At 31.6% G+C, this 24,891-nt stretch overlaps 1 protein-coding gene across 20 annotated transcripts in view; it reads right to left on the reverse strand.

Annotated features, from left to right (window-relative positions):
- Positions 1 to 24,891, reverse strand: part of DLG1 (discs large MAGUK scaffold protein 1) — a 243,992-nt gene that overhangs the window by 11,030 nt on the left and 208,071 nt on the right. For 5 of the 20 annotated variants that reach the window (XM_079156167.1, XM_079156168.1, XM_079156165.1 and 2 more), the window contains 7 exons: positions 24,555 to 24,654; positions 15,569 to 15,610; positions 14,585 to 14,620; positions 13,052 to 13,102; positions 11,478 to 11,579; positions 11,058 to 11,230; positions 690 to 799 (listed from right to left, as the gene is read on the reverse strand). In XM_079156167.1, the coding sequence (XP_079012293.1) occupies positions 690 to 799; positions 11,058 to 11,230; positions 11,478 to 11,579; positions 13,052 to 13,102; positions 14,585 to 14,620; positions 15,569 to 15,610; positions 24,555 to 24,654 (614 nt within the window). Of the gene's footprint in view, positions 1 to 689; positions 800 to 11,057; positions 11,231 to 11,477; positions 11,580 to 13,051; positions 13,103 to 14,584; positions 14,621 to 15,568; positions 15,611 to 23,826; positions 23,861 to 24,554; positions 24,655 to 24,891 lie in introns of all 20 variants that reach the window. The other 15 variants (XM_079156161.1, XM_079156172.1, XM_079156163.1 and 12 more) reach the window with 8 other exon arrangements.

Below are 24,891 nucleotides of genomic sequence, written 5' to 3' on the forward strand. Positions count from 1 at the left end.
TTGAACCAGGGCCTTGTGCATGCTAGGCAAGTGTTGTAACACTGAGACACATCCCCAGCCCTGCCAGAAAGATTTAAATTGTGTAGTTTTATAACCTTACTGATTTTTAAATTTTTAAAAAGTGTTTCATGACAGATGTGATAAGTTCTCTCAAGATTTTGGAATTATATTTTGTTCCCTGTATAGGGGAACCAACTGTCAAGTTGTGCTTCTTCTATTTTGCAAAAAAGGTATAAATATATTTCTTGGTAGAATAAATCTTTTATTTTTATTAAATGTTCCTTATCTCTAGTAATAATTCTTGCCTTAAAATATGCTTTGACAGCAATATAAAACCAGTCAACTTTTGGTTAATGTTTGCATGGTATATGATTTTATTTTCCACCTTTCTAGAACCTAAAATTCAAGGTGTTTCCTATGAAGATGACATATGTTCATTTTTTTTTCATCCATTTGACAAACTTTGCTTTTAATTAGAACATTCAGTCTAGCATTTAGTGAGTCAATAAATAGACATTAGTCTATCACAGAGCTTATTTAATCCTCAAAACACCCTATAAAATGGGTATATATACTATTATTATCTCCATTTTATAGATAGAGGAAATGAGATGCAGGGAGGGTAAATAAATTACTCAACAGTGACTAGATGTGTATTTAGAGGTTATACTTTAGACATTTATACTTACATGATATTCTCCATGGATTTGGGTTTAATAAAAATGGATATTGGGTAAAGTTGTGCAATCTGTAATCTTTTTATAGCATTTCCAGACACATCAAGTATACAGTGTTTGCCCTAAAATAGAAAAAAAAAAGCATCTTGTAATTTAAGGAGTTCATATCAATAAATTATAATTTCAACTTGGTAAGCATATTAAAAAATTTAATATTGTGAAATACTTCAAATATATAGAAAAATACTAGACATAACATACCCATCATCTATTTTAAATGGATATATTTTATGATTGCTTAAAATTTTAAAAATCTTGACATTGAAATATTAACATTCTATCATTTTTGCTTTATTTTCTTTGTATATGTACATAACAGTTTGAGAGTAAATTATAGACCTGGTGCTTCTTTATCCCATATTTCCTATAAAGAGTGGTATCTCTTACATATATATTGAGGTGTATTTATTTCTACTTGGCTATCTAATGTCCCTTACTGGATAAGGGGTTAAAAAAAAAAAAAAAATTCCTGGTCCAAGATGCAGTTCAGAATTACATATTGCATTTAGTTGTAATATTGCCTTAGTCTCCCCATCAGTCTGGCATAGTTCCTCAGTCTTTGTCTTTCTTGACTTTCACATTTTTGAAGAGTACAGAACATTTATTTCATAGAATATGCCTCAATATGGGTCACAGCCTGTTCCCTCATTATCAGATGGAGGTCACAGGTTTTTGGGTAGGAGTACCTTGAGTATATGATATTATGTCCTCAGTTCATCATATCAGGGAGGCATATGACATCTATTTGTTCCACTACTAGTTATTATCATTTTATCACTTTTTAAAAAGATTAATCTGTCAGTTTTCTCCACTGTAAAATGATTGTTTTTTTGCCTTTGTAACTAATATGTATTTTGATAGAGGATATTTTGAGAATGTGTAAATACCCTGTTCCTCACAAAATTTTCACTCATTAATTTGAGCATGCCTGATGATTCTGGCCTGAAACCATGGTATTTTTCAAGACTTCCTAATTTCATTAGGTTTAGTAGACATTCTAATGCAAGGCAAAGCTTTCCCGTCCATCCTTTTATTTATTCATGTATTTGTTTATGACACTCCAGACTGCTGGATTCTTATTTTATACTATGTGTTATAATCAGTTTTTATCATTACTTGTATCAATGTTCAAATAGTAACATAGTTCTCAAAATCAAAATTATAAAATAATGTATACTCAGAGAAATGTCACGCCTCCAATCTCTTCTACCACATTCTCCTTTCCCCATCTTTTCCTTTCCTTTGTAGGTAATCAGTTTCATTAGGTTCTGACTTGTCCCTCCTGTTTTTTTCATACAACAGAGTAAATATGTGTATGCTCTCATTCCTGTTTTGGGGTATCATGCCATGCATCTTTTTTGAATGTTGCATATCAGTTCACAGATATCCTCTTTATTATTATTGTTAGTTTCAGAAAACTCTATTATATGGATATAAAGTTGATTATTTAATCATTCTTTTATATCTGAGATTTAGATGGTTTCCTTATTTCAATTATAAACAATGTTACAATGAAAACTCTTTTGCAAATGTATTTTCATATTGCTAAGTGTGTCTTTGGGATAAATTCCTAGAAGTAAAGTTATGTGGTTTTGCCAGGTATTGCCAAATTCCCCTCCAAAAGGCTATACCAGTCTGTATTTCCAATAGTAAAGAATGAGTCTGTTTCCTCAGATTCACTAAGAAAACATGTTTTCATACCCCCCACTTTCAGATAAGTGAATAATCGAATTTTAGTATAGTTTTAATTACGTTTCTTTACTAATGATTAAGATTGGGCATCATTTCATATGTTTAAAGGCTATTTTTATATCTTATTTCTGTATGAAGTGGGTAGAGTAGTTACCACTTATTTGCAAAGGATATGTTCAAAAATGCCTAGGTAGATGCCTAAAATCATGAACAGTATGGAACCCTATATATTGTTTTTTTTTTCCTGTACATACATCCACAATTTAATGCCTTTTCTATCTTAACTAATCACTTATCATGCTCTGTAGCCATAAATTTTATAGTTTGTGGCATGACAACAAGACTAGAATTAAGTTCTTTTTCCTTTTGCACAACTGTATGGATAGATTATGTTCTTACCATATAGATCTGGGCAACCACAGCATATGGTATTTTTTCTTAAGTTCAGAACATTCACTTTGAGCATATTACAGCTTCTCTTTGGCATACACTAATTGCCACCATCAGTACTTTGGTGTTTTGAGGACATTAAGTAAAGGTTACTTTTTGGGGGTGGTGGTGGTGCCAGGGATCTAACACAGGGCCTCATGAATGCTAGGCAAGCACTCTACCAATGAGCTACATCCTTAGCCCCCAAAGTAAGTGTACTGAATATAAGCGCTGTGATACCTGACAGCTGATCTATAATTTAGACGGCTGTTAAGTGACTAACAGGCAGATGGTATACACAGTGTGGATATAATGGAAAAGAGATGATTTAGGTTCAGGATGGGACAGTATGAGATTTCAGCATGCTACTCTGAATGGTGCCCAAATTAAAACTTATGTATTATTTGTTTTTAGAATCTTCTATTTAAAATTTTTGGAACTTGGCTGACTATGGATAAGCAAAACTAAAAAGCAAAACTAAAGAAAAATGGGGGTCTACTGTTTTCATACCTTTTTTCTTGCAAATGTTTTCTGACCCTGTTAATGGTGTTCTCAAAAAGTTTTTGGAAAAGCTTTTAGGACATAAAAAAGTTAAAAAACATTTTAAGTGGTCAAATTTATAGATCTTTTCTTACATCTGACTTGGGGGAGGGATAGCCGGGGATTGAACCCAGGGGTACTTTACCACTGAGCCACATCTCCAGCCCTTTTTTGTATTTTATTTAGAGACAGGGTCTTGCTGAGTTGCTTAGAGCCTCACTAAGTTGCTGAGTCTAGCTTTGAACTCATGAACCTCCTGTCTCATCCTCCTGAGCCGCTGGGACTGTGCCTGCTTGGCTATTACATCTAATTTTGATTCATGACTAAAAACAAAAACAAAAACAAAAAAACAAAACAACAACAAAAAAACTTTCCTATGACCAGGTTGTGTTTTCTGTTCTCAACTGTAGTAGAACTAATTTTCATGTACAGTGTGAGGTATGAACCTACAATTTGAATTTTTTTCCAGATGTCCCATCACCATTTATTAAAAAGTTCATTACTAAAAGCCTCAGTGACTTGAAAAGAAACCTTTATCAAATATTGTGTTTCTATGTGCACTTACCTAAGAACAACGGATATCTTTCCAATTGTTCAAGTCTAATTTTGTATCTTCCAGGAGTACTTTGCTTTCTCATATAATGCCTATATATTTCTTAGGTTTACTAAGTATTTTATATACTATTTCTTATAGTATAAATGGGCTTTTCTTTATCATATATTCTAATTAGTTATTGCTCATGTATTTGAAGGTTAAGTTCTACATAATGATTTTATTAATTGCTAATTACTGTAAACTTTCATTTTATAAATGTTTAATTTTATAATGGCTTTATAATTTGTTTTAAAAAGTAAATTTTACAATTGATTTTGTATTGTTTTCCAGGTATACTATACCATCTGAAAATATAGTTATATATCTTTTCCAATTTTTATGCCTCTAATTGATTTCTCTAACAGCAAAGACTTAATACCTCAAGCATGATATTGAGTAGTAGTGAAGATACTGGTAATTCTTGTCTTTTTTCTCACCAAAATGCCTTATCTTCTGTTAACCCATTTTGTCCCATTGTCTCACATATCACATTTGTCCAACATCCTATTTAAAGGATGGCACGCATATATATATATATATATATATATATATATATATATATATATACACACACACACACACACACACATATATATATATATAATGTAAAGATACTATAATATTCCAGTGTCCTATTTGTAGGACAACTTGTATTTTTGTTATTAATGATAATAAAAGATATATAAGCTCCAGACTATGATATTCAACCTATTTTAATGTATGTATATTGATTGTGTTGCAACAGTCACAGAACTGAAGACTTGGAACTTAACAGGTTAAGAATTTAAAACTACTAACTAGTCATCCATACATCCAACTTATACCCTCTTTGTAAAACATACTAACAATCTTTGTATTTCTGAGTTTTTTTGGTAGCATCTGGATATATGTATACTTCCTTATATATAAGTATGCATATATCACATATGTTATATTTACCAAATATATCACATACTATTTCTTATATTACAAGTGGGGTTTTCTCTGTCATATCTTCTATGGATTATTCATGTGTTTGAAGGCTACTCATTTCTACATTAATTTTATTAACTGATGCCTTACTCTAGTGTTTCTTTCTTTTTGGTATCAGAGATTGAACCCAGGGGTACTTAACCACTAAGCCACAATCCCAGTCAATTCTATTTTTTATTTAGAGACAGGGTCTAAGTTGCTGAGGCTGTCTTTGAACTCACAATCCTCCTGCCTCAGCCTCTAGAGCTGCTGGGATTATATGCATGTGTGCCAGTGCCCAACCTAGTGTTTCATTTTATGAGTCTGATTTTATAATGGCTTTATAATTTATTTGAGGTAAATTTTATAACTGAATATGTATCATTATCCAGATATACTATACTATCTGTAATATGACACTGGGGTTTGTCAATTAAAATATTTATAGTTTGAACATCCCTAATCTAAAAATTCAAAATCTGAAACTTTTGAGTACTACTAACATGATGCACAAAATAATTTTCTTTCTATCTCCAATAGGTCAATTTTGGAAAACTGCACTTTTCCTAAGGAAATTATTCATCTTATCTAAGCTTTCAAATTTATTTCCATACAAATGTACGAAGTAATCTTTTATGATTTTGTGTTTCAACGATTATTTCTTCCCTCTCTTCCTGTTTGAATTAATGACTTTTCCTTTAAAAAAATCAGGTCAGCTGGTGGTTTGTTTATTGTGTTAGTTTTTAAAGACCTTCCGTTTTTCTCTTATTAAAAATCTTTATTAATTATTATAATAAAAATGTCACTGAAAAAAATCAAAAAATTCAGAAGTTGTATAAAAATTTTCCCAAAAGCACCAGGTCTTAATCTTTTCATAAAACAGCATAAGGCATAATGACACTCAATAACCTGCACATATTTAAAGTATACAATTTGATAAATTTTAATATGCTCCAGTTAAAAAGCTCCAGTTGTTCCATGTCTTTGCCAAAACTAGATATAGTCAGTTTTTAAAAAATTGAGGCATTCTAATGGGTAAGCCTCGTGGTTTCAGTTTGCATTTCCCTAAGGACTAACGATATTAAGCATCTTTTCATGTACTTTTTGGCCATTTGTATACCTTCTTTGGAGAAACATCTATTCAAATCCTTTGCCCTTTCAAAATTGGGTTTCTTGTCTTCATTGTGTTATAAGAGGTCTTTATATATTGTATATGAATTTAAAAAAATCAGGTACATGACTGAAAACCATTTTCTCCTAGTGTATAGTATTCTTTTAACAATGTTTTCTTCATCTTAATTTTGATGAAATCCAATTTACATTTTTTTTTTCTTTCAAGAATTGTGTTTTTGGTGTCATAGAAGATTCCCTGTCTAATTTAAAACAAAGGTAATTTTATCCTTTGTTTTCTGGTAGAAGGTTTACAGTTTAAGAATTTACATCTATGATACATTTTGAACTAATTTTTATATATGGCTGAGCTACAACTAGTCAATTGTTTAAATACCACTTACTGAAAGACTCTCTTTCTCTACAGAATTTGTACTTTTGTCCATATGTCCTTATGTGGATCTGTTTCAGGATTTTTTTTTTTTTTTTTTTTTTTTTGAGATAGAGCCTGGCCTTCTGGGTTCAAGTGATCCTCCTGCTTCAGCTTCCCATGTAACTAGAACTATAATTGTGTACCACTACACTGGTTTATTTCAGAATTCTTCAGTGTGTTCCCTTTTTCTGTATTCCATCTTCATGTCAATATCACATTGTTATGATTACTGTTTTCTTAATAAATCTCAAAATGAAGTTCTGTGAGTCTTTTAATTTTGTTCTTTTTCAGAATTATTTTGGCTATTCTAAGTTTTCTGCATTTCCCATATAGATTTTAGAATTACTATGTTATTTTAAAAAGGTCTACTTGGATTTTTACTGGGGTAGTACTGAACCTAGGAGCTCAATTTGAACTGAGTTGATATCTAAATCATATTGAGTCATTCAATCTATTATTTTAAATTTTTGATTAACATGTATTTTTTGTACATATTAATGGGGGTATGACATTTCCATATATGATTACAGCTTGCACTGATCAAATCCAACCTCTCTCTGCCCTTACCTCTTCCCACACTCTTTCCAACTACTACTAATCATTATTCTACCACTTATTTTTTTCAAATGTTAAATTTTTTAAATGTGGACAAATTTCACTTGGTTATGATATATCATCTTTTTTTATATACTGTTAAATTCGCAAAACGTTTAGGATTTTTGCATCCATGCAGGACAATGGCCTGTAGATTTCTTTTTTTGATAATGTACTGTTAAGTTTATAAATCTAAGAATGGACTCATAGAATGAGAAGTATTTCTTTCTTTCCATTTTTTTTTTCTTAAAAAGTTTCCAGTCGGCTAGGCCTTTTTGTTTTTGATTTTCTAACAATACTACTTATAACATTTCTATTTTATGGAATGTCTTAATATTTTCTTTGGAACCTAATGTATGATCATTTTTTTTTTTTTTTTGATGAATGTTCCTTAGATGTACACTCTATTACCAGGGTGTAACATTTCACATTGAATATATATGTTGTTCATATCCTTTATTACTTTTGTCTTTGCTGTATGTACACCATCAGTTGTATGTCAAGGACACCTCTCCATTTTAATTCTTTTCTCCCCTGAAGAGCTGTCTTACCCAAACTATCTCCTGTTGAATCCTTTCTGTGCTTTTTAGATACCTTACCTACTGTGAACTAATAGGACTTCCTTTAAGTAATTTTTTAAACTTGTAGAATTTCTCTTTGTGGGATTTCAGATCAATCTGAGGTTCACTGTTTGCTCTCCTTTTTTTTTTTCTCTCCATTTTATTCCCCCAGACTGCTTTTGCTTTCTACAAGGTTTGCCCTAAAAATATTCCACTGGAATTTGGAGTTTACTTTTATTTTTCTCAATAATTTTAAGTGTTATTATTGGTCCTTTTGTTAGGCCAATGGTGTGGTTTGTAAATTTTAAATGAGAATTCAAGGGAAACAATATATTCCAAAACAGTTAAAGTTCCAACTATTTTCTCACCTTTCAAGGGAAAACTACTAGCTGGGTGCAGTGGTGCACACTTGTAAACTCAGCAACTTGGGAGGCTGAGCAAGAGGATCATAAGCTTGAGGGTAGCTTAGGTAATTTAGTGAGACCCTATCTCAAAAAATAAAAAGGTCTGGGGTATGGTATAGCTCAGAGCCAGAGCACCCCTAGTTTCAATCCCCAGTAACATGGAGGGAGCAACAAACCCCCAAAACAAAAAACAGAGGGAAATTACTATAATAGTAGCTGTTATATGCACCTATTTGTGTGTTATTTCCATGCATGTTTTAACATTTATTAAATATGTGATCCATAAACCATACAAACTATCCTATGATTTAAAAAATTCTTATAAATAATATACTACTTGCAATTTGATTTATTCATGCTATTATTTGGATGAGTGTCTCCCAAAAGTCCATACGTAAAGGCTTGGTCCCCAGAGAGATGGTGTTGGGATGCGTTGTGAACCTTTTATGAGGAAAGGGTTTATGTCATGGGTGTGGGGTATGTTTTAAAAGGGACTGTGAGACCTTACACATATTCTTGAGATGTGACTGCTTACTCAACATGCACTCCTGCCATGATGTGCTATTATCTGCCCTTATCAGATACCAAACCAATGGGGTTGCCTGATATTAGACTCTGAACCTCCACAACTGTGAACTAAATAAATGTTTTTTCTTTATAAAATTAGTTGTATCATATGTTTCATTACAGTAATGCAAAGCTAATACAATTTACTATTTTTTTCTTTTTACTGTTTTTATTTATCTATAATTATATATACAAAACAGTGCTGAAATCATGTGTACAGCTTAATATTCACAAAATGAATGCACCTATGTAACCAGCACCTAAGATCATAAATCCAGAACCACCTTGTATTCTCTTCTGGAGCCAAAGAAGCCAGGTAAAAAATAATGTACACAACATTGGTCTACTTATATAAAGTTCATTGGTCTACTTATATAAAGACAAAATTAACTGATGATGAATTAAGTCACAATAGCACTTACCTTCAGAAGGGAGGTAGCAGCTGAAAGGGGGTGATTTCTGAAAACACACATGAACTTTGACAGTTCCAAACTTAATTAATGGAATCAGAATATACACTGATTGGGCTTTCCAGATACATATAATCATATATCTGTAAACAGCTTTATCTTTTTTTTTAGTTTATATCTCTATTTTGTTTAACTTTCTTGGCTAAAATTCTGAACACAGTGTTAAAAAGTTGAGAGACAGAGTGCATGTCTTATTCCCGAGTTTGGCTGGAAAGCTGCTTTTGGGCACAAGTACAATGATAATGAGTTATTCATTAGTTTCGACACCTTGAATACTTAATTCTATCAAATGTCTTCTGCAAATAATTTTTTCTTTAGCTTTAATATATTGGTTGTCTAATACTGAATTATCCTTACATTTCCCAAAATAAACTGAACTCAATCATGATTAATACTTTTTGAAAGTGCTGTTGGATTTTTACTAAAAAATCATTAAACTTTATGCACTGATATTCATGTCATTGGCCTATAATTTTATTTTTGGTACAATTTTTGTCAGGTTTTTCAATGCTTTTATACTAACTTAAAACAAATTTGGAAATTTTTTTTCTTTTTTTTTTTGCAATTTAAGATTCAAGATTCAGTCTCTGTAAATGTTTAAACAACACTGGGAATATTTGATTTTAAATATTTGGTAAAAATTATAATCTGGGCCTAATGCTTATTTTTGGTAGGAGGTTTTTTAATGAGTTGTTTCTTCTATGTGTGGTTTGTTTTGGTTTTATGTATTAAATTTTGGCAATTTGCATTTTTTTCTTTAAAAAGCTTTCTAATTTGTATAAAAAGTCAGTTCAAAAAAATTCTTATTACCCCCTTGTCATTTTAAATTTTTCTTATTTGTGCTTTCTCCTTTTCTTCTTAAATCAGTTAGTCTATTTCATTGAACTTCCTCATCTCCCAACCCTATCAAACAATCAGCTTGTCAGTTTATTGGCTCTACTGTTCTGGTATTCTACCAATTACTTCTGCTTTTCTCTGCAGCACTGGGGATCAATACTTTTTGCTTTTATCTTTACTAATTCCTTCTACAATTCACTATTATAATTCTTAGATTTACCAATGTGGATGCACCTAACTAGTGGATCTATTAGTTTATTCATTCTAGCTGCTGTATCCCACTATATGAATAAATAATACTACTTAATTATCCATTTCTTTTTGTTGATTTTTCACATGATGAAGTATACTATCGGTATACTTACATGATTCTTATGTATGAATCTATACTTATATATCAAAAAGTAGAATTTCTGGATCATAGGGTATGTACTACTTGTAGAAAAAGAATCATTTACACAATGTAGGTATTTCATGATTATCTCAAACTATTAGTTTTGAAGGTATACAATATTTTGTTGATGTTTACTTTCAAGGCTCAAACAGTGATTAAGCATAGCAGTGTGTCTGGAGATACATTATTTTGGCCTTAACATAATATTGTTTTAACCCATGGTCAACATATCATCAGAATACTCTGAAGAAGGCTTGCAGAAATCTGTTGTTGTTACAGTGTTTTTGAGTTTTTACACATTTTTGAAGAAGAGGAATTTATTTATTTATTTATTTTTGGTCTGATAGCAGTTCCAGAGCAACTACACTTATCTTGAACATCTCTTTCATTTTTACTGTTGGATACTGTTGATCTTGGCTCCTTAACTATGCTACATGCTAGAAGACTAGAGCCAGACAAAAGGTCTATCTCTAGCAAAAGTTTCTAAAATAAGAACTTCCCCTCTTATAAGACTTGGGTTTTCATTTATTCTCATTTTCTTTCTGTTGTGAATGTTATTCTAAGTTACCCAAAATTTAGTATCTAATTAAATAAATTCATAACATTAACAAAAGCAATCAAGGCTGTATCATCTATTTTATATTCTCCATACATATAAAGCAAAAGTTCTATCCCATAATTCTTTAATACTGTCAAAGACAAACCTGATTAGAAACTATATTCTGGAATTACTTTGATGCTCACCTTTTCTGCTACTTCTCGCACAGACTGAACACTTGTTCCATACAGATGGTTGTTATACTGTCCAGCTTCAATGAATTTATGTTCCTGGATATCTTTTTCCATCTGCTCTCTTGAAGTCACAAAATGATAATCTCTTCCATCTACCTCATAATCTCGTTTTGGTCTGGTTGTATCTTTAATAGAAAAGAGCTTGGGGAGGTATTTAATATTAAAAACACAATAAATCAATTTTTCACTTAAATCATTGCTTTGTAAACTTCAACACAACAGACATGAATTTAAATTGGAAAAAATAATATGGAGGACAGAGAGACAATTGATAAAATAACCATTAAGTCATTAAAAATAACTTTATTTTTACCACACAGTGACAGGAAATGTTGAGAATAGTAATTATGAGTTTTAATTCTGGTTACTCACGAGGAACACAGGATCCAAATTTGTCAGGAAATTCTGATATCAAGTCATCATTTATTCTGTCTTTCATAGGTCCCAATATGATAACTGGTCGAGTGTAATTAACTATAAAGACAAAATACATGTCAAAAGGGATAAACACTCAACAAACATTAATGTATTTCATTTCAACAGAGATCAAAAATATCCTGAACTGTTCTGAAAAAATATTTTTCTTCTTTTTCTGTATCACTGTACTATCAACCAAAGATGACTAATTTGCTATTTCATGAGCCTTTACTAAGATCTTCGACTTGACTCAATTTCCTGCTATAAGTCAACCAAATTAAATTTAGCATTCTTAGGAGATAATAATTCTATATATTGCTGATATTATGTCATTATAAATGATAAATAAAGTGTTTACTGATTTTTAAAATACTATTAATTTTTTTGAGGTATAGGAGATTGAATCTAGGGGTGCTCTACCACTGAATTATATCCCTACCCTCCTTTTAAATTTTAATTTTGAGACAGGGTCCCACTAATTTGCTGAGGCTGGCCTTTAACTTGTGATCCTCCTGTCTCAGGCTTCCAAGTAGCTAGGATTACAGGTATGTGCCACTGTATCTGGCTACTGATGGTTTTTGAAGTAGAAACTGTAAAGAAGCAGAGAGAAGAAGGGCAAACAAGAAACTGAATGTATTGAAGTGATGTAATCACAGTAGTGATCTAGAAAGGTAATCTAACAGACTTTATACCATAGGTTGTAAGGGGTGATTAGTAGTGAAAATCAGAACTAATATTGTGGTAGGAGAGATGAAAGGGAGTCATTAGTAAGAAAGATATGACAGAAGTAAAATAGGGACTAGAACCTGATGGGATGAGGAAGATAAGAAATAAAGTGAAAGATTGCTTCTAAGATTTAAAAAAAGGCTTACTGGGAAGGACAATGATGTTATTATGAATGTTGGAAAGCTGCTTAGGAAGTAAAACACCAATATACATCATGTTTATAATAAAGAATATTTATATATACTGTGAAATAAAACCCATGTTTCCTAAAATTCATGTAGTAAATTTCTACATATATTCACATAGCAAAAAATGTACTAAAATTCTTTATTTTTTTATTGTAAACAAATGGGATACATCTTGTTTCTCTGTTTTTACATGGAGTAAAGGTATACCATTTGTGTAATCATAAGTTTACATAGGGTAATGTTGTTTGATTCATTCTGTTATTTTTTCCCTTCCCCGCAACCCTCCCACCCCACCCCTCTTTTCCTTCTATACAATCCTTCCTTCCTCCATTCTTGCCCCCCTCCCTAACTCTAACCTTAACCCTAACACTAACCCCTCTCACTCCCCATTATGTGTCATCATCTGCTTATCAACGAGATCATTCGTCCTTTGGTTTTTTGAGATTGGCTTATCTCACTTATCATGATATCCTCTAATTTCATCCATTTGCCAAAAATGTACTAAACTTCTAATATAACAATTTTTAAAGGTATGAGACAGAACTGTTTTCCAAATTAAGAAATTAAAAAAAAAAAAAAAAAAAAAAGACTAACACATCAACAGGCTTTACAAACCTTCTTGTTGATTCACTGGTTCATAAGACAACACATATTCTTCTTGGCCACCTATCAGAAATTAAACACAGGTAAGAAAATCTGGAAAGATAACATGCTGATTTAATTCTTTATAGATAACATGAATTACTAAAACTTTCCTGAGAAAATGGCAAAGATGTAGAAAAAGATATCTCATAAAGTATAGCAAGATTTAGTTTAAAAAGGCCAATTATTAGGTCAGAAAAACAAGCTTGATAAATATAAAATAAAATGTAAATGTGCTATTTATTTAACAACTATCTTTGTTACTCTGCTATTGAAAATGTGCTACTTTTTAGGGTCTACCAAATATATTTGAGCATATTTTATTTTTAAAATAATTACAACTATCTTACAATTAAAATTTTTGAATACAATAGTAAAACTACTGCCACTAATTCACTGAAGAAAAAATTCACTGATTATTCTAATTTTCAACTTATTTATTTGTTTATTTATTTATTTATTTATTTATTTATTTATTTATTTATTTATTTATTTATTTTTGGTGTTAGTAGTGAAGCGGGGGCTGTGTACATGCTAGCTCTACCACTAAGCTAAATCACAAGCCCTTAATTCAAGGTTGAAAAAAATCAGTTAAAGTGAGTTAAAAAAGAACTTTAGAAAAACTAAATCCTTGGGCTGGGGATATAGTTCATTTGGAAGAGTGCTTGCCTTGCATGCACAAGGTCCTGGGGTTCAATCCCCAGCACCACAAGAAGACAAAACAAAAACTAAATACTTTCCTTCCAACAAAATACATTTTGCTTTGATCTTAAAAGCATATTAGAATTAAAGCTTCTAAAAGTTAAAGATTTAGAACTTAGGAAATAAGCTAAATAAAGTCTTCAAATGATATCTGAACCCAGTGAAAAGAATTAAAAACAGTTAAAAATTCTAGGAGTTCTTAACATATACACACATATAGAAAACTAGAATCCAAGCAGTATCAACAAAAGCAACCAAAGTTGGTTAATGTATTTGAAGATTTACTCTTTATCAAGGTTCAATAAAACCTTTATCACTAATTTTGTCGTCAACTTATTGTGTATGTCTGCAGCTATAGGTCTTTTAAATTCATATACTGGATTAATATTCTTTACTACTTTAAAGGATTATTTAAATGTATTTATTGCTTTCGATTTCATTATTATATTAAACAGATATTTTACAAGCTGCTTTATAAAGAACTGGATATAAAACATGGTTTACATACTAGCAAAAACATGCAATTTGAATATTCCACACCTTAATAATTCATGCAAATGGTGAAAGAGACAGTATATACTTTCATTACCTCTTTTGAGTCTAGAAAGCCATTCAACTATTCTATAGTGGGTTCCAGTTTTAAGTTAGTAAAATGCTGAAATATAAGAAATCACATTCCCACAAGAAAAAGAAAAAAAATTAAATAACTCTTAAAGAGAAAAAAACTCAACTAAATAAATGAGGGTTAAAAGTATATATTGTCAACATGAAAAAATATCGGGGATTGATATTAACAGGATAGACCTTTAGAGCAGCCATACTCATCTGTAATCAAGATTACTTTCATATTAGACAGCAGTAAAAAAAAAAAAGTTAGAAAAGCAGTTTTAATTTTTAAGGTGCTACAACTGAAAATCCATGTACTTTCCCCTCCTCCCATGCCCCAATCTGTTTTAAACCTTGACATGCTTCTAAAGTTCACTTAAGAATATCAAGAATATACTACACAACAGCAAGAAAGAAAACTGCATTACTTTTAAAGCAAAGGTTTAAAAATTTTCCTTCCTTACTTCTTATGTTCACCATACAGGTGGTGATAAATAATGACTAAATCCAGATAACTACTGGTAAGGCAGAGTAAGAAAGGAAACAAAGCTGGTTATAATTTAGCATTACTAAAAAACATTATTTTCAAGTCCATGTTAAAAAGAAAATTACTAAACAAAATATCAAAATTCAAGTTTATGCCCCATTTAACCAGATATTTACTTTTTAAATATTATATTAAAACTCTGAAAATTATGTACACACTGAATATTCCTTATCCAAAATGCTTGGGACCAGAAGTGTTTCAGATTTTATTTATTTATTTTTTAATCTGCATAGACTTTACAGGCTGAGTATCCCCAATATGAAAATTTGAAATCCAAAAGGCTCCCAAATCAGAATTTTTTTTTTTTTTTTTTTTTTTTTTTGCGGTACTAGGGATCGAACTCAGGGCCTTGTGCTTGTGAGGCAAGCACGCTACCAGCTGAGCTATCTCCCCAGCCCAGAAGGTTTTTGATCATCACATAGGTACTGAAAAGTTTTGTGATTTTTTTGGATTAAAGATGCTGAACCTGTAGTATGATTTTATTGTTTAAGTACAAATTTTACTTAGTTTTTCTTGATTTTAAAATATTAAACAGCTGATTTTCAGTTTTTAGGGCATACTGCTAAAGAAAAATCTACCCAAAGGATACACAGGTATTTCAGATTACAAAAGAACAAGTAATATAAAACACTTACGGTAACTACTTTCACTATCGCTGGCATTAGAAGTTACATGCTCTGAAATTGCAGGACAATGAACAAAAAAATAAAACAGTGTCATGAATATAGAAAGCTGATACAAGCAAATTATTAATATAAAACAGTGTCATGAATATAGAAAGCTGATACAAGCAAATTATTAAAATAAAATATGGTGACATTATAAAACTGTTGAGATATATATAAAGTTTTTAAAAGTATTTTTGATGTTTTTAAGTTTGATTTTTTTTCAAATAAACAGCAATCAGCAAGGGCAAATACCTGTAATTAAGGATAACACTATTTTTGTACAACACTTTACAAACAAAATCTATAGAATTAACAGCAAGTAGAATATGACAAAGAAGGTATATTTAGCATCACTGAATTTAGTTTATGAAATGGCAAGGAGACAAGTTATATTTGAACAAAGAGCTGCCCATTTTAATAAAGGAATGCCTTTGTAATTTAAAAATAGATCTTGTTTTTCAGTATATAGCCTCTTGTTGCTGAAGAGAAATGAAAATCTACATTTCTGAGATTATAAAAAGCATTATAGATATCAAATTAAATGTCTCAAAAAAAGTGAAATGGAAGAGAATTCTACAGGTTGGGAACTGCATTTTAAAACAGACCAGTGTTTCTTAGAAATTCCACCTTGATAAAATTAATAGTAGGTACTTTGTAAAACATTGAAAAAAAAAATCCATTCAAAACAAATATACCTAGTCAAAAACTGCCTGATCTTTCCTCTTCAAAGTGACCCCATTTCATAAACTGATTAAACAGGCACTCTTCTTAATGTACATGTAAATGTCATCTCTCAATAAAATATCTTCCTTCAATAAAAAAGAAAAAAATTTTTTGATACTAGGGATTGAATCCATGGTGTTATTAACACTGAGCTATCCATATCCCTTTTCATTTTTTCTTTGAGTCAGGGTTTTGTCAAGTTGCTGAGGGTCTCACTAAATTTCCCAAGTTGGCCTTGAACTTAAGATACTTCTGTCTCAGCCTCCCTGAGTTACTGGGATTACAGGTGTGTATCACTGTACTTGCTCGAGACTAATGATTTTATTTATAAAACTAAAAACCAAAATTTTTAATGAGAGGGAATCAAAATTGCTGCTAGGGAAAGAAAATAAAAGTTTAAGGACAAGGAAAAAGTCTGAGGATAAATATTTGCTATACCATAATGCCTACTAGGCTTTCTGAAATGAAGCACTATGGGCACATACAGAGAAATGGTAAATCCTTAAGATTTCAAGTTAAAAGCAAATTCTTGGTTTGAGGAAAAACACATTTTTGAATTGCTATCATAGTGAAAAGTCTATTATTTTAACTTACAAAAGACAAGATATAACTTTATCATGGTTATTGCAAGTGGAATTGACTAACATGAGTACATGTAAAATGCAGTTTTTTTTTCAGCTTACATTTTAAAATTTATTTTCATGTTACTACACAGACTTCAAAACAATGATTTAAAAGTGTGTAATATTGGTTTGGGGTTGTGGCTTAGTGGTGGAGCACCTGCCTTGCAAGTGTGAGGCACTGGGTTCGATCCTCAGCACCACATAAAAATAAATAAAGGGTATTGTATCCATCAACAACTAAAAAAATTTTTAAAAAGAGTATAATATTACATTGGATTGGTAAATTATGACCTATCTTACCATTTATTATTTAGACATTTTAGTATGTCTTAAACTATTATTTTTATAAGCATCAAACAATTATAAATGCTTTCATTTTATAGCTTTTCACTTGTCCTATTCCCACCCCGCTCCCCATACTAGCAATTGAACCCAAGGATGCTTAACCACTGATCCATATCCCCAGTGCTTTTTATATTTTATTGAGACAGGTCTCACTAAGTTGTTTAGGGCCTCTCTAAATTGCTAAGGCTTGCTTTGAACTCGAAATCGTCCTGCCTCAACCTCCCAAGCCACTACCTGGCTCTGTCCTATTTTCTAAAAATTCATCCCATAAGTAGGAATGTCATATTAAAAAAAGATAAATCTTAACTTTACATTGATTGGTATTATACTCTATAGTCTCTAATTTGTTAAAAAAAAAAAGAAAAAAATTAGTTATTACAATGGGGTGGAGGGGGAAAGAATAAGTGAAAGTACTGAAAGAAACACAATTGGTTAATGTTGAGATAATAGTGATGAAAGATGTAAATTAATACTTGTGAGGTTTATTTTTACTATTAAACTGAAAACATCTGACATGTTATAAACAAAAACATAAAGATACTATTATCTTTTTTCTATCTTTTTTATTCTGGACTCATCCATTTGCCTGGAGCTCTAAGATTGCCAAAAGCAAATCTGCAGGTTCTTTCAAACATTCTTTTATTTAGCTCCTCTACAATAAAACTTTGCTACTCAAAAGTTTGGGCCTTGCAGTAGCATCATCATAATCATAGTGTGGGAACTTACTAGAAAGGTAAGATGATTTTTCCCCTGATTATTAAAAATAATTTTGGGGGCTGGGGAGATAGCTCAGCTGATAGAGTGCTTGCCTCGCAAGCACAAGGCCCTGAGTTCGATCCCCAGTACCAAAAAAAAAAAAATAATAATAATAATAATAATTTTGGGTTGGGGATTTAGTTCAGTGGAAGAGGGTTTTGCCTAGCATGCATGCATGAATCTCTGGGTTCAATCCTAGCACTACCAAAACAAACAATAACAAAACTTCCTAAAGGCACTTCAACAAAGATGATAATCAAATAGCCAGAAAATATAGAAAAAAGTTATTCAAGTTTACTTAAAAAATTACTAATAGGGAAAGGCAAATTAAAATAACAAAGAATACGTCTAACATGCACCAGAATGGCTAAAATGAAAAAAAAAAAAAATGACTAGCATAGATAAAGATATATAGCAAATGAACTAGTATACTGGAGATAGGCAAATTGGTAAAACTACTTTGGAAAACTATCCATGAAGGACTGGTTCTAGGACCTAGGAGAGGACCAAAATCTGAGGATGCAAAGTCACTAATATAAAACAATGTAGTGTTTGCATGTAATCTAGGCACACCCTCCCATATACTTTATTTTTTGAGGGGTGCTGGGAATGAACCCGAGATCTCTTGCAAGCTAGTCAAGTGCTACACCACTGAGTTACATCCCCAGCCTTCTCCCATAAACTTCAAATTAATGTTCAGATTACTTAATACCTGATACAATGTAAATGCTATGTAAATAGTTGTTATACAGTACTATTTTGGAAATAGTGATTAGGAAAAAAGTCCATTCAGTACATACATAACCATCACAGGTCTACAACTACACAGTACATGAAAAGACATGAAGTGAATAAGGTTCAAACAGATACTGGAGAGAGACTGAAGATCTGTGAAATGGCAGGAGGCTACAGCAAGTTAATATGCTCACATATCACTCCATTTGCACAGATTCAGTGAAATGCCTGGTGAACAAAGCAAATTCGAGTTTGTTTTTTGCAAATTTCTGGAACTCCATCCCCAGTATTTTCAGTCCATGGTTGGTGGAAGCCACAGATGTGGAACCCATGGATATAGAAGGCTAACTGTATCTATTACAGCTAGACACATGCATACGACCCAGTAATTCTGTCCTTTCCTAGTTATTTCCTCCAAAGAAAGGCAATATAATATGTAGGGCCATAAAAGCCCTGTACAAGAATGTTTGAAACAACTATTCAAAACAGCCCCAAACATTTTATTTGCACATCTGAGCATATGTACACTTTCATTTTTTACTTTCTCATTTATATTTAAGCACTTTCCATGTCATTTTTAGAATGATTTCCAACAGTTACATAATACTACAACATATGAATAATTTTATACTTCATTAAGCATTTCCCCACTAAGGAATTTTAGGTGAGTTTCAATGTTTTTGCTGTTATTTTTAAATAATGATAAACATTCAAATATAAGAAGTCTTTATCTCCATTGCTAATTGTCTTTAGTATAATTTCCCTGAAGAGAATTTAGTGGATCAAAAGATTCTTTTCCAGAAAGATTATACTTATTTAATAATAGTATGTTAAAAGAAGCCATTTCATAAACCATCTCCCCATCACTGAGGTTTCCTTTACAAGAACAGTCTGCCTCAGTGACAGGTAAAATATTATTATTTTGTTTATTGATTACTAGGAAACTTAAAACATTTTTTATATGCTTAGTGAATTTGATTTTTTTTTTTTTTTAAGTACCAAGGATTGAGCCCAGGGGAGCCTAATCACTCAGTCACATCCACAGCACTTTTAACATATTTTTTATTTAAAGGTAGGATCTAAGTTGCTTAGTGCCTTGCTAAACTGCTGATGCTGTCTTTAAACTCACGATTGTTCTGCTCAGCCTCCTGAGTGCTGGGATTACAGGTATGCACCACTGCTCCTGGCTTTGCTTATCTTTTGAGCACTCTTGTTGCTAGTTTGGATCTGCAGTGCTCCCCCAAGGGCCCACATTTCAAGACTTGGTCCCCAGTGAGGCACTATTGGGAGGTGGTAGGAACTTTATAATGTAGGGCTCAGTGGGAGGTTTTAGGTCAATGGGGGAAGTATAACTTTGAGGGTGTTTGTGGGACTCCAGATCCTTCCTTTCTTGTTCTGCTCCTCAGTTATCATGTAGTGCAGCAGCCTGCTCTACTATGCACTCCCCACCATGATGTGCTGCACCACAAGCCCCAAAACAAGAGGGCCAATCTATAAAAGATCATAACCTCCAAAACTATGAGTCCAAATAATCTTTTTCTCTTTATGAGTTGATTACCTCAAGCATTTGTTAAAATTAATAGAAAGTTAACATGTTTGTTTTATCCTTCGTCTAGTTTTCTAATGGATAGTTAGGTCTGTTCTTTCTTTTTTTCTTTTTTTGCTTTCAACTTTTTTACAGACTGAATATTGAGTCATTGTACACAAATGGGGTACATCATTTTGTTTCTATGGTTGTACATGATGTAGATACATACCATTCGTGTAATCATACATGTACATAGGGTAATGATGTCTGCCGCAGTCCACCATTTTTCAAATCCCCCGCGACCTCTCATTTCCCCCTACATAATCTAAAGTTCCTTCATTCTTCTCTTATTCCCCACTCCCCCACCCCCATTATATATCTACATCCACTTATCAGGGAAAACATTTAGCCTTGGGTTTTTTGGGATTGGCTCATTTCACTTAGCTAGATACTCTCCAATTCCATTCACTTATTTGCAAATGCCATAATATTTTTCTTCTTACTGATTAGAAATTTATAGGATAAGGCTATCATCCCTTTAATATACACGATGCAAATATATTCACATTTTAATTTTTAAAATATAGGATGTTTGAAATAAACTCAAGTATTTCAAATCTCTCTACCCAAGCTTCTACCTTTCTACTCAAATATTTCTTACTGATAGTTTGTTCTCCCTGAACACTACATCATCAATCCCAAGTAATTTGACTACTCTTAGATTTCATTTCAAACACAAATAAGTCTGATTTTGGCATCTAAAAGTTGTGCAAAACTCTGCTTAAATAGGTCTTTGGAAGAGAAGAAAGGAAGGAGATATATAACAGGAAAACTATGTGCCTAACTGAGAAGATTTTGAGGTGTCTGACAAAATGGGAAATTGTAAAAATGGAAAAAATTTACAAATTTATTTCTGAGCACCTATATATCTTCTATTGGGCTATATTTCCTTTTTTGTCTCTGTTAAAGGAATCTTATCCAGTTTTATTGCCTTGAGCTTCTTCAGAATTGCTTCCTCAAAGCATAAAAGCAATATAGGTTTCTATTTCTAGTTTTAAATATGATGATTTACCTCTATTCTCCTTGACTTCTGCTGTGTGTTAGTCCTGGTAGTCAGAATTATGTATGGAAAAGCAATTTCTCTCATGTTTTCTCTATTGTCAACAATGCAAATAAATAATTAGTCTCTCTTTTTTTAGGACAAAAAATGACTGAATTCATGTGTATGAAAAGCATTCTATGGTATCACTTTTGTTTCTCAGCTCTTCAATTAAATATCCTATTTTTCATAGGCTGTGTGTGTTTACATAGGGATGTACATTTTCTTTGATATTTAGTGTATTCTACATATCTTCAAGAGGCTATTCTATGTCTCTGAAATAATTTTCGCTGCAGATTTTTTAGGTGAGTTCTGTTCCAACAAGATTTAATGGTTACCTATATTAGGTTGCATGTATTTCCTTTTAAATATATATATATATATATATTTTTTTTTTTTTAAGTTGTGGATGAATACTTATTTATTTATTTATATGTGGTGCTGAGAATCAAACCCAGTAGCTCATACACGCTAGGTAAGCATTCTACCACTGAGTCACAACCCTACCCCCCTGCACATATTTTCTTCTGTTAAAATCTCACAGGATTTTGTTTAGTGTTCCTCTGTATTCTGAACTTTAAAACACAGATAACTAAGGCCATATGTAGCATCCTTGATTCATCCTTCTTCCTGTATTTTCTATTGTATAATAATGGGCAGTTTGACTACTTTATGTGACCTATTATATGTGATATCATTAATCACATCCAGTTTCAAAATTCTGCTGATATTTTTGTCTTCTTCCACATTTTCTGAATAAAACCTTGATCTGATAAGTTACCAGATAAATATTCTTCTAAATCCTATGAGATGAAGCAGATACCCATCATTCAAGTAACCTTAAGTTACTGTCCAGAAAGTCAAACCTCTTCTGATAATTAGTTGCCATTTTTCATATTGATTGTTCTTCTTCCCAAATTCCAACCCTCAATTAGAACCAGAGCTATAGTGTCGAGGTATCATATGGGAACCAAGTTCTTCATTTAGCTCCTTTTCCTGTAAGTGTTCCACAGATCTCTGTTATCTCACTTATGACAAAAACGGGTAAGTACATTTGATGATCCATATCATCTCTAAAATATATCAATCTCAAAATAAATTCTATAGCATCTATAATCTGTGGAAATGATTTTCTAGTTTTGAAGGCTTTTTTCCTGCAAATATAAGAGATTTAAAAAAGGATGCCACTAGTAATAAAAAATATGTGGTCCTTATGAGATTCTAAAAAGGCACATGCAAAAAAAACAATGTATGCTTAACAGAAACACTTAAACATAAAGCATACTATCTTCTATCTAATACAAACCTATGTCATTAAGGTTGAAATAAGTCAAGTACCTATAGTTTAGATTAATATTCCAATAAAAAGTTACCATGAATCAGAAAAAAATCTGTGAAACTGAATATTTATTAATGTAGATCTTAGAAAGCTAAAGGATACTGGCTGTATTCTTAATGACCAATGAATTACAAAGAAATGTTTTCAAAATGCTTAATGATCCAAATGGAAAGAACCATTTAGAAAAAAATTTAGCCTAAAGATTATTTATGATTTACTGTATCTAAAGTTACTTAGTAGTATATGGCAAATTTTCACAAATAAGCAATTTGAGATTAACCAAATTTAAAATTTTGTCTGTTAAAATGGCTTCTTGCTTTAGTAGTTCATTTGAACATTTACTGAATTCCTTTTGTATAACAGACTCTGTGGCAAACTCTATATAAAGATTAAGTACTAGCTAGAAAATTTAGAACAGTAAAACAACAAACAAAATCCCAAAACCCAAAACAGAAAAGATCTTGATTTAAAGGAAAACCAAAGGATAACCTTTCTTATAACTCTTCTCATAACATAATCTCCTTAGAAAACTAGTATACATTTTTCCTGCCAAAACTATTTTGAACTTGTCTGTAATTTTTCTCTAATAATTAAAATCTATTGTTTCATAATTTCACATTATGACAATGCTTTTCTAATGCATAATCAAAGTGATTTTAACTTATTTTAACAACAACAACAAAAACAAAAAGGACACAACACTCTAAGGGAGCATATGTCTACATTCTGATAATGAGAGCAGATAGTACTATTAAAAAAAAAAAACTAAAAAAGTCTACATATTTAGAAATCCCTAGCAAAAGTAACTGCCATAAAAATTACAAAAAGGAAAATATAATTATGAGCAGGGAAATTTCAAGTGACATGTAAAAAATGGAGCATAAAAAAACCAAAAAGTATGTATTATAGAAATAAAAATCCCAAGCATGTAATAAACATGAAAAGTCTAAAAGTAATCTAAGTCACACACCTCCTTATGCCAGAAAGGCACTACCATGAACCTCAAAATGTATCTGAATAAGGTAGGTCTGTAGATGGAGGTTAAAAAAATAACTTGGGAGTATTTTGATCACTTACTCAGGCCTTTTGATCCCATGTCGTCAGGGATCTCCTGTAGAGAGTAGTCCCCAGAGAGCAAGCAATAAAAAGATAATCAAAGAAAATAGTTGTCAGTAATGCATAAAATTGGTGCTACAGTAAGAGACAGTTCCAAGACCATTACAGGTGCACATATCTTACAGAGCATTGTTATAGATTTCGGAAATTTTGGAATGAGCTACTAGCTCATACCAGTGAAATGTAATCTATAAAAGGATGGAAGTTCTAGTTTAGAGACTGATTAGGGTAGAGGTGCAAAATTCGAGGCCAATTCTTGCTATGTTAAAAGTAAAATACATTATCTATACATAATGATGACATAGGATAAAATGGAATGATTCCAGATGATCTAGTATTAAAGATTGGTAATGCCATGCCTAGAAATAAGGTATCCATGTTTTTCCTCCAAAACATTATTTGAATGTCTGTTTTTTAAATATAAGAACCCTAACTTCAAAAAATTCTATTAATTTTTTATATGCTTAAATTATAAACATAAAGTCAAAAACACTGTTTAAGAGTTCCTAAGGTGCCAAAAAGGTTAAGATTGATATATAAAATAATTTATGGCTGTTAACATTTCCCAAGGTCAAGACAATTAGTAACCTGTTGCAGCTCTTGAAACTGTCTCCATGGTAACAACCAACTGCAGGGCAGTAGGTCCCTCTACATTTATTTTCAGTTGACCACTGGATCCACATACTTACGGTCAGCATCACTTGTTTCCTGCTCACTCTGGTCCTTGTTCTTGTAGAAGGGAAATTTTCGGGAAAAGAGGTTCTTTTTACGCTTGTCATTGAATGACTGCTGAAGAAGAGAAGGAGGGGCAAAACAAAGGGATGTCTACTGTCTGTGTGTACAAAGGCCCAGCCTAGCAGCTCTGTGGAATCTGACTTCTGTGACCACAGTGTGCAGTTTCTATGAATTTTACTTTAATCATATAAAAAAATGAATTTATAATTTTGTATTAACTCCTCTAATGTTTTACAATTGAAAATATTAAAAAATTTTAATGAGTACAATTCAGTTATACCTTATAATAAG

Source organism: Sciurus vulgaris, assembly GCF_902686455.1.
Source record: "Sciurus vulgaris genome assembly, chromosome: 10".
Lineage (NCBI taxonomy): Eukaryota > Metazoa > Chordata > Mammalia > Rodentia > Sciuridae > Sciurus > Sciurus vulgaris.